Consider the following 10671-nt stretch of genomic DNA (forward strand, 5'->3'; position numbering starts at 1 on the left):
ATAGTTTCGAAACACTGGCCACGGACGATGAGCAAGATCTGGGGAAAGAAAGAGCGGAGGACAAAGAAGCCCATCAAGAACACCCAGGAGAAACATCAGGGCAAGCAGGAAAGAAAATTCAAAAGCAAGTAAACTTGGCATCTCAAACTAAATCCATGTCTTGGCAATCACAAGGAATGGATGTTGAATACACGCAGCCAAATGAAAAATCCTCAAATGAACGAGTGGATACCTCTCAGGAACCTCAAAGCATGGAAGAAGATCCGGAGCCCCTAGACATAGGGGAGCTGGACATTCTAGGTTTGGAACAAGCATGCAAGACAGGGAATTTTGAAAAAATACCAGAACGGCAAGTGGATAACCTAGTAGAAGTCTTGAACAGAGCACAGAAGAAATACTCTCTAGGAGTCCAAATAGGTAGTCCATGGGATGGTAAATTTATCACCAAGGACAATAAGAAGAGAGGCAGAAAAACAACACTTGAGAGAACTATCAAGATTGGAGAGATATTAGTGGAGTCAGGGAGGTATGCCAAACTGACCAAATATTTCAATGCAAACCCCCACCCTTCTCAATGAAGTTGATATCTTGGAATATCAGAGGGCTCAACAGCCCGAGGAAAGGCAGACTATTAAAAAACATGCTGATGCAAGAAAAACCAAGTATACTCTTTTTGCAGGAGACGAAATGCAGCTCAACAATTTTGGAAAAAATAGCAGCGAAAGCTTGGCTAGGAGGGCTAGTTACAGTTGTTGATGCTCAGGGAGCTTCGGGGGGACTGGCAATCCTTTGGGATGCCCGGGCCATCCAACTCAACAATATACAAGCTAATAAAAGTTTCATCCAGGCAACTTTCCACCTCTCAGGTACTAATACCCATGGACTGATAACCAATGTTTACTTTCCTCAGGATACTGCTCAAAAAGCTCAAATCCTGAATACTTTGTCAGAACTCAACAAAGATAGGCCATACCCTCTGTGGATCTCTGGAGGCGATTACAATATGACAGCCAACATGGAAGAGAAACAAGGAGGTAGAAGCAGAGCAAACAATGATGGCAATCTACTAAAAAATTTCATTATTAACAACTGGCTGATAGATATTCCCACAAGCAACGGTCTCTTCACTTGGTCCAATAAAAGGGAAGGTTTGCAACAGATCGCATCACGTCTGGACAGATTCCTAATCTCAGATAATGTGACTCACTTAGGAGGGGAATTCAGCGCATCTATTCTTCCTATCTCTGGATCGGATCACTGGCCTATCGAACTTCAATGGAATAGGCCAGGCAATAATCTCAAACTTCCTTTTCGATTTGAGGAATTTTGGTTTTCTCACTCGGACTTTGAAGAGCTAGTCAGATCAACCTGGCTCAACTTCAATCCGACTGAGGGCACTAGAATGTCCAGGTTCCAGCAAAAACTCAAGTATCTAAAAGGGGCAATCAAACAATGGAATCACAACACTTTTGGTAACATCTTCAAAGCTCAAGCCATTCTCAATTCAGAGATGAAGAAAATCCAGCAAACCATTATCACCGCGGGGCGCATGGAGGAACTTACCAAACAGGAGCAAGCTATAGAATCTAAAATTCTTGACAGGGACAAACAGGAGGAGACATTATGGCGACAAAAATCAAGAATCAGATGGCTAAAAAGTGGAGAAAAGAACACGAAATTTTTTCATAAAACTATTGTGTAGTGCAGAATGATAAATTACATCACTCACATTAAAAATGAACAGGGGGAGAAAATTGAAACTCATGAAGGCATTGAAGGGGAATTCCTCAATTATTTTAAGAAAGCTCATCAGGAACCCAACATAAACAGAATGTCGGCTATCAATAAGCTTCTAAAGAACATACCCAGGATCATAACAGAGGAACATAATAGTCTTCTCATCAAGCCTATTAGCTTACAGGAAGTTGAAGAGGCAGTTCAACAAATGAAGGAAGGGAAAGCGCCAGGGCCGGATGGCTTCACGACGAACTTCTTTCATAAATTCTGGGACTTGATTAAGAATGAGGTCTGGCAAGTTGTGGAGGAATCCAGGGCTCTCAGATGGATGTATCCAGGCTTAAATGCTACCTTCATAGCCTTAATTCCAAAGGGGGAAGATTCCAACACCCCTGACAAGTACAGACCTATCGCTCTGTGTAATATCATCTACAAAATTACTTCAAAAGTAATAGCAACTAGATTAAATCCGCTGCTCCCTCTTATTATTTCGCCCGAGCAATCAGGTTATGTCGAAGGACGACAAATAACAGACGGGATCATCTTAACTCATGAGATTATCCACTCCCTAAAGCAAACCAAGAAGCCAGGTATGCTGCTTAAGCTAGACCTATCTAAAGCATTTGATAGTCTCAGTTGGGTCTATATTCACAAAATTCTTATTGCCTTTGGCTTTGCACACTCTTGGGTCAGATGGATTTTTAACCTATTATCTTCAGCTTTCTTCTCTGTGTTAATTAATGGTATTCCTTCGGCTACTTACCGGCCCTCCAGAGGAATAAGGCAAGGAGACCCCTTGTCTCCCTTCCTCTTTGTAATAATGGCTGAGGGATTGGGCAGAAGCATCACCGCAGCCAGGACCGATCAGCACTTAAGAGGCCTTTCTTTTAACAATTCCCCTGCCTACTCCCACCAGCAATTTGTAGATGATAATATGCTTTTTGGTCATCCTTCGGTGCAGGAAGCCCGCCTCCTCAATTCAATCCTGACAACTTTCTCTGAAGCTTCTGGTGCCCTTATCAATAAAGTCAAATCCCAAATCTTTTTCTTCAATACCCCTGTTCCTACCCAGAAAGCTATTGGTCGAATTCTGGGTTTCACCAGTGCCTCCCTTCCCTCCAAGTATCTCGGTGCCCCTCTAATGGCCTCAGCTCTCAAACATTCTTCCTGGAAGCAATTGTTGGAAAAACTTGAGACTCGACTATCCCTGTGGACCAATAGGGCTCTGAATATGGCAAGCAGAATCGTTCTTATTAAGGCAGTCCTTCACTCCATGCCCCTCTATCTTTTCTCCATCCTGGCTGCCCCCAAATGGGTTCTCAAGGAAATCAAGAATCTCCAGCGCAACTTTCTGTGGGGAAGCTCAGGCCAAAATCGCAAATGGGCTTTAATCAAATGGGATAAAGTTTGTCTTCCTAAGAAAGCAGGAGGCATAGGTCTAAGAGATCCTGAGCACAGCAATAAAGCAATGGGTGCAAAAATTTGGTGGAGATGGCTTGCCCAGCCTAACACTCCATGGGCTTCCCTTTGGACAGCCAAATATGCAAGCAATTGCCCCATGGAAGAAAGAATACGGATGACAGAGACAAGCACAGGATCGGCAATCTGGAATTCGGCTATACAACATAGGAATCTTATACAAGAACACAGCTTTTGGGAAATTAAAAGTGGAACAACTGCTCGATTTTGGGAGGACTCATGGCAGCAGTTACCAAAAATAAGAGACATTCTCCAAGACCATCCAATTGCAGAGCAGGAGATAAATCATTTCGCCAAAGTTAATCAATTTTGGAACTCAGCTACAGCTCAAGAACACAGACAATGGAAAAATGCAAATCAATTTATACCGAATAGCTCTGAACAAACTCAGCAACTTCTCAACACAGAATTACAAAAAAGGCAAATCATTGTCTCAGAAGAAATGGACATTTTAAGATGGGGATATGAAGAGAAAGGAATTTTTACTACAAAGGAAGCGTACAACATAATAATCCAAGAGCAGCTAAATAAAGATATTTTATGGGAAAGAATTTGGCACACTTCCAACTGGCCGAAGGTCTCTACATTTCTATGGCTCCTTTGTCACAATAGAATCTTAACGTGGGATAACCTTGTTGTGGGGAAAAATGCCTATGCAGGACGATCCTATCCACCTAAGGTGTGACAATGCCTTAGCAACAAACAGAAATAGCTATTCTAGTATTCTTCCTTTATGAATTAAGAATGAAGAGAGATGGATGGACTAACCGGTGTCTTCCGTTTGTCCCTCGATCCGGTTTCTCTTCTCTTTGAGAGTTCCCAGCTACTTGCCTTCTCGCTCGCCCAGCTTCAACAGGTTCCTGCAAGATCACAAGAAGGGAACACTACACAAAGACATAGATTCATATTCATAACTAGTTCAGGATTAGAAATAAACTAAACATACTAATGCAATCATACATCAAAGATACATCAGTATATAGGAGAAACCAAGATAGCTTTATTGATGAATAACAAGGTTCAGGAGGAGATACAACCAAGAGAGTTCCAATCCAGCATCTACCTCCCAGCGAATGAAATCCTTTCTTCACCTCCCTTCAAAGCATTAAGCACCCAATGATTCCAATCTCAAACCAACAACAATTCTTTGCAATAACAAAATTCCAGCCTCCAGGATCTCATGGAGGAGAGATCCATATATAGATGTTTGGAGAGAGGATGAGTCAGCTTGAGATCTGACTAGTGTCCTCTCCCTCTGTCAGTTCTTGCTTCCACTTGGAGACTAAGAGCCTCTTACTCATCACTTAGTCGAACTCATCAAGGAAAGTGTCATGGAGGAAGATTCTGGAAGCTTCCACAGTCTTTACACCTCGCACAAAGGACCCTGCCATTTGTCATTTCCCGCTCAGCGCACCCTGGTAGTGCTTCCACCTGCGTTGCAATGCAACCAGCCAGTGTAGCCTCTGCATTTCAACGCAGGCAGCTAGTGGAGCCTCTAAATTGAACCTTAATTGACTTTTTTTTGAGCAGTTTCTGGTGGAGAACTTCTGTGAATTGCTGTGGTTTGTTAGCCTTGTTCCTCTAGGGGTAGGAACAACATGTTTAGGGACTTTGGATCCCTTGGATTATGGAAATTTCATGCTTATAGCTGTAAGGCACAAAAATGTCTATAAAATTTTCCCCCTAAAGTATGAGGCCGTTTATCGGGTGAAATGCTTTATTAGGAGGATCCGAAGTTCTTTCAATGCTGGGAGGAGACCTGTAATACAATACAATACAATACATTATTTTCATAATTTTTTCACGATCTAGCTGAGGCGGGCATTCCCATGCTCAGCTTTATAAATTCATTTTCATGTACATGTAACAGACAATCGTCTGATGATAGACTGATGATTCTGATAGAGCCATCATCCTTTTGGTAGGATGATTATCTGTGCTGTAAAGTTGTACATTTCTATGTCTTTATTTTCTGAATATATATCGCAGCTTGGATGGATGAAACTAGATCCGAGGTCTTCAATCTCGTCCGATCTTCACTCTAAGTACAAGTCGATCCATGTGAGAATTGCTCTGAAGTCGAACATGGAAAGACATCGCTTGATTACCAGTCAATGATGTAAACTGTTAACAAGTGCGAGAGGAATCACCGATAATGAAGATGACCCTCAAGGTACTGCAGTACAATTCACGTGGTGTGAATAGAGGACTTGGCGTCGAACACCACGCAAAATCTTTCGGTCGAAGGTCATTGATGTGTACCTGTCGCCGGAAGTGAGAAACTTGCCATTGAGGCATGCAAGCTTCAAAGTACTGAAGGGGGTGTTCCTAGATCAACTTCTTGGATAATGAGCTGATGTCGACAAGAAGTGATCCGTCAAAGGAGGGCCTTAATGAATCCCACATCAATGACACGGAACGGAGCTAATGATTTTGATGGAGGTGAAAACGATCTGATGACATATGATTCAGGGTGGCGGTCATGAAAGAGTATAATGTATGGTAGTGGATGGGACACAGGTGACTTCTCTGAACGACTTCTCTTGAACATATGGCGACACTTATGCGATGGATCGGTAGCATTACCCCAAATATGGATGGTATGGCGAGACCATGGTGATGTGACCGGTGAATGAAACAACCCAACCCAATTGTGGTACGGAGGAAAAGTGTCATGTTCAAGAGCGACTTGCTGCCATGAAAGTTTTCTTGAGTTTCTCCCAATTTTTCCCCAGTCATTGCTGACCAGTACCTCTTTATTTTTGTCAAGCTTGAGGAGGATAACATATGCTTGTTCTATAACTTGCCCTTCGGGCAAGCCCATCGCTATGTTTTAACGAGCCTAGCGATAGTGAAACTTGTTCTTGTCTAAAGAAAACTTTGTCGCTATTTCATGCATTTAACGAGTCTAACGACAAGGATAACTCGGTCCTTTTCATTTTTAGAGAGTCTGAAAAGGTACGTAAAGTTAACTCCGGAAGTCCTTTTTCGTCATCTTATCCCTTAAGTCCGAAAAAGTATAAAACAATACAGAAGGGATGAATTTTCGATAGTTTTAATGAGTCGAACAAAACAAGCGCTCGATCTTTTTGTGCAATAATCCCTCAGGTCCAAAAAGATTAAAATCTAGAGGAGGGATAGCACTTTCGGTCGCTTTAACGAGCTGGAAGGCCAAAACTCGGCAATCTTTTCATATTTTACGAGTCAGATGAAAAGAGCTTAAAGAAGACTCGTCTTTTGAGGAACGAGTGATAAAACGGGTTAGCGGCTGATTCCAGGTAAGAGTTGGAATTTTCCAATCACGTCAGTGTCACAAGGATGGCTAGTGAAATCACTCTTCACAGCTGTTCCTCAAAATGGGTAAACAATCATATGGAGGTGAACGATCGGCCAATGGAAAAGTGGAGGTGATGGGCAAACACGACCAAGGCTTTAATGGCTGATGATATTACATTCACGGTGGTTATTTACCAGAATAGTTCATTTTTTAACGAACTTAAACGCGGGTAGAAACATTTGCTCGATCTTATGTTTATTTTTTAACGAGCATGAACTATGCGCTAAAACTGCTCGGATCTTGCGTTTATTTTTTAGCGAGCATGAACTGTGTGCTAAAACTGCTCGATTAACCCAGTCATATGATAAGAATGTCTCATTAAGATTCTATTTTTTAATGGAGCTTCATCTTACAAAGCTTTGCTCTGGATCCTTTCTTTATGCAAGTTTGGAAATGACTAATCCTACGAGTTTAAAGGGTTAGACCTACAGGTTTAAAGGGAGGACCTAAAAATTTAAAAAAATAAATAGCCGCCCCTTGCTTGCACTCAAAAAGGTTTGCATGCCCCCAGGTATAAAACAGAGTTTCAAGGTTACCCCTACTTCATCTTCCGCCAAAACATTTGTTTTACCGAGAGAGGCCTACCTCTTACATGTTATCCAAAGATTGTTCTATTTGCACCCCATACAAAACACTTCTTCGGCGATGTCTACCGAAATAGACAAAGGTGAGGCGCCGAACACATAACTTTGACAAGAGAATGTTATTCTAGAATAACCCCTCTTCCAACCACGGACGGGGTACAGACTAGTCATATTCTCCTGCGGAAACCTACTCTATACCCAAAGTTTTCCTGCCGAAGCAGACCAGGACGCATGCTCCCTAGGTTTCAGTCATATCCTCCCGGATTACTCGCGCTCATCAAGAGGACAGACCGTGGGTTGAGACATTTCTTGCGTGAAGATACCATTTAGGGATGGTATATGACTATTTGCGATGCGTGATCCGGGAAATGAAAGCTGGTCCACGAGCTTGACCACTCTTCCTTCGTGCGGAAAACACATTACTCTAAAGAGTGAGGAGACGATGGCTCCCATGCAATATATATAGTCTCGTCCAAGGAGTAGGTTATAATCCAAGGGTCCTTGAACGACCATCACGTTCATTTGAACGGTCTTCCCTCTCAATGTTATGGGCACATTGGGGAGGATCCCTAAAGGTCGACTGGTTCCTTTATCAAAACCTGTCAGATTTCTCATTTCAAGCAAAAGCGCTGGCGAACCAAGCGCTTTCTAAGCAGTGGAGGAAAGGATACTCACAGATGCCCCTTCATCAATGATGGTGCCAGCCATGACCATTCTGTATATTTGGACGATAATTCTGAATGGTATGCTTGCTGGCAAACGGGGTCTGCCTAGTTGGTTCCAGTCAAAGGAGACAACTAGGTTGCTTGGTGGTGGGACCGAGTAAACAGCCGGGTATCGCTCTGACGAACTTCCTTCCTGCGATAAAGGAATGGGGGGAGTGCCCCCATGTTCGTCGGAGTCTGTGTTGATGAAGAGAATTTGGACGGTGTCGTCTTTATTCTCTTCTGTGATGGTATCATTCGAAGATAGAACCTCTGAAGGCAAGACCGGGTCAACTGCCACCTCGACCTTTTGACTTTCGTCAGGTATGGATTCGGACGGTTCATCCTCAATGATAGGTGCTTCGGCTGACCACCTGAGCGGGCCAGCCGGGTTCTCAACTGGTGAAGGACTTGGCAGGAGCTTTTGATATCCAGGAGGAAGTCGCGCTGGTAAAACCGGGCGATCTTCCAAAACTCTTTTAGCCTCGTCTAAGAAGGGACAACAGTGGATGGCATGGTCGCCTTCACATAGTTTGCAGGGAAATCTAGCTCTCCCTTTCTGTCTTGTGGCTTCATTTTCACTAGTTGACGGTGTGCTGTCAACATGGCTATCAGAGGTTGACGCCACCGAATTGTGCAAATGGGGAGACCAGTCCCTTAGTATCTGAGGGATGCAGGGACAATCTCTGTGGAAGTGGTCTCCCTTGCATATGACACATGGCGATTTAGGCCTAGTCAGTGCTGTGTGTGGATTTTTGTCAGACGACACTTGTTTGCCCCCAGTCGCTTTTGGCTCCTTCTTCTTCTTTTCCTTCTTCTCCTTAGGAACTTGGTTTTTTGTTTTACCAATTCCGCCAAGCGAAGAGGAAGGAGGAGAGGAAGAATTAGATGAAGTAGAAGGCTGGTGGGTAACTCTGGTCTGGTCTAACTGTTGATTCAACTGTTCAGGAATAGTGGTGTTCTGAACGACATTGGTTGAGAAGAACTAGACCGGCAAGCCAATTGTCAGTCCTGGAAGCGACAATGTGGCCATATGGGGCGCACCAACATCTCCCCAAGAGGAGAAGGGACTAGGATTTCCACCAAGGGGAATTCCTTTGTTGGTGTGCTCCATTTCCTCAACCTAAAGATCAACGCAGGAAAAAGGGGTGATTGTTCCGTTTAAAATAAATTTTAACAACACTTTAGACACAACTTGGTTTTTCAATTTTAAAGAGTCGAGAAAAAGCTAAAGATGACTCTAGTCTCCTTCGATGTTTTAACGAGCCCGAAGTGACAAATGCTTGGATGGACTTTTTCCGTTATAGAGTCTGAAAAATGCCAAAAGGAACTGCTCTAGAGTTCTAGGTAGAGGGTGTGCCAAACTTTTCGCAAAACCGCAGAATACTTTTTAAGGTACGGGCGGTCAATCTTCCTGAATGCTGTGTTCAGTGCATTGCGATCAGTAGGGCGGCCGACACGGCTTCCTAAGGATAAATGTTTTATGCCTATAGGGGTCTCCCAAGATATACTCGACGGTACGTGGGAGCACAATCCATACTGGCGCTATCATACCTCAGGAGGAATCACCCACCATCAGTGAGATCGACAGTCACCAGGCTTTACGACGCCGGAACACGTCTCTAGCCTAGACCTCTATGTTGTGCGTTAAGTTACAAAGCATTGTTAAGTTCATTCAATTTATTTTAGGTTGATCTTTCTTAGAAGTTTTCCTTTTGAGGTTCACCACGAGATGTAGATACAACTCCTAAATGCAATCTAAAAGATGATAAGCAAATTTTATCTCTTTTTCAACAATGAAAATCCTAGCTACAAAGGGAAAAGAAAGACACCATCTTTTCTCAAAGAGCAATCAGCACACTCTAAATGCACTTTTCCTAAATCAAGCATGCAAACTATCAAGATGAAAATGCACAATGCAGGTGTTTGTTTTCCGCTCTCTTAATATTGATGCCTAAAAAGAAAGCTTTTTGTACAACTTTGAATTTGCTTTTAAATGACAAATACAAACAAGTTTACTTTTTCGAAATCAGAAAGGGTAGAAGAGAATACAACACTTTACGACTTTCGAAATGAACACTTGTTTCGACACTTAAAAGAGACAAACTCAAACCAAAAGCAAAAGTAAACGTATAATCAACTGTCAATCAGCCAATGAACTCTCTCCTAAGATCAAAATCAACAGATCTGAATCAAGGGCTACAGGTCGACTATTTCACTCTTGCAAAGGAAAAATGTAAATGATGCCACAAACACATAAAAACACTCACAGTCTTTTTGTACAAAAGGAGGCGGAATCAAAGCAGAGAAAAGGAGTTTCAGATAGGTATACTGACTGATAACAGGCTGCAAAAACAGAGATAAAACTGAGCTAAAAGAAACAGAGAACCACAGCTGCACAAGGCAAAGACTGATCAACGCACTCCTAACACAGAGGTTTTGACATTCAGTGCAGGTAGCCTTCACGGGACCTGCGTTGAAATGCAGAACCTCTTCATAGAGTCTGCGCTGAAGCAGAAACGAGAGTTGTTTCTGGGTTCTGGGTTACGGTTTGCAGTTAAATCAACAGTTTTTGGCCGGATCAAAGCTATCAATTAGGTACAATCAAAGGGATGATTTGAAGGAGGGCTAAGATCTATCACAAAGGATCATCAAATCATTTGTGAGTCCATTGTTCAGATCATAGATAAATCCAGTGATTGGATCAAAGCAACAGCTGTCTACTTTGCATCTGAAAATAGCAGATGCAGTTCGATTGCTGCTCTTGAGTCTATGAAACAAACAATGATAGAGACACAAATAAAATGACTAAACAGATCTCCCCAGCGGA

The 10671-nt window shown here is 42.7% G+C and overlaps 1 protein-coding gene across 1 annotated transcript; it reads left to right on the forward strand.

Annotated features, from left to right (window-relative positions):
• Positions 1 to 640: 640 nt before the first annotated feature.
• On the forward strand, positions 641 to 1702 carry LOC149145995 (uncharacterized). The gene has a single exon (XM_089452625.1). The coding sequence runs from the start codon at positions 641 to 643 to the stop codon at positions 1700 to 1702; it is 1062 nt and encodes a 353-aa protein (XP_089308751.1).
• Positions 1703 to 10671: the final 8969 nt, after the last annotated feature.

Source organism: Pinus tabuliformis, chromosome X (assembly GCF_031772625.1).
Source record: "Pinus tabuliformis cultivar Carrire ecotype Pingquan chromosome X, CPIR1, whole genome shotgun sequence".
Taxonomy (NCBI): Eukaryota; Viridiplantae; Streptophyta; class Pinopsida; order Pinales; family Pinaceae; genus Pinus; species Pinus tabuliformis.

Bases quoted from the DNA above. Each gene is read 5' to 3' on its own strand.
- LOC149145995 (XM_089452625.1), top strand. From the start codon at position 641: ATGCTGATGCAAGAAAAACCAAGTATACTCTTTTTGCAGGAGACGAAA.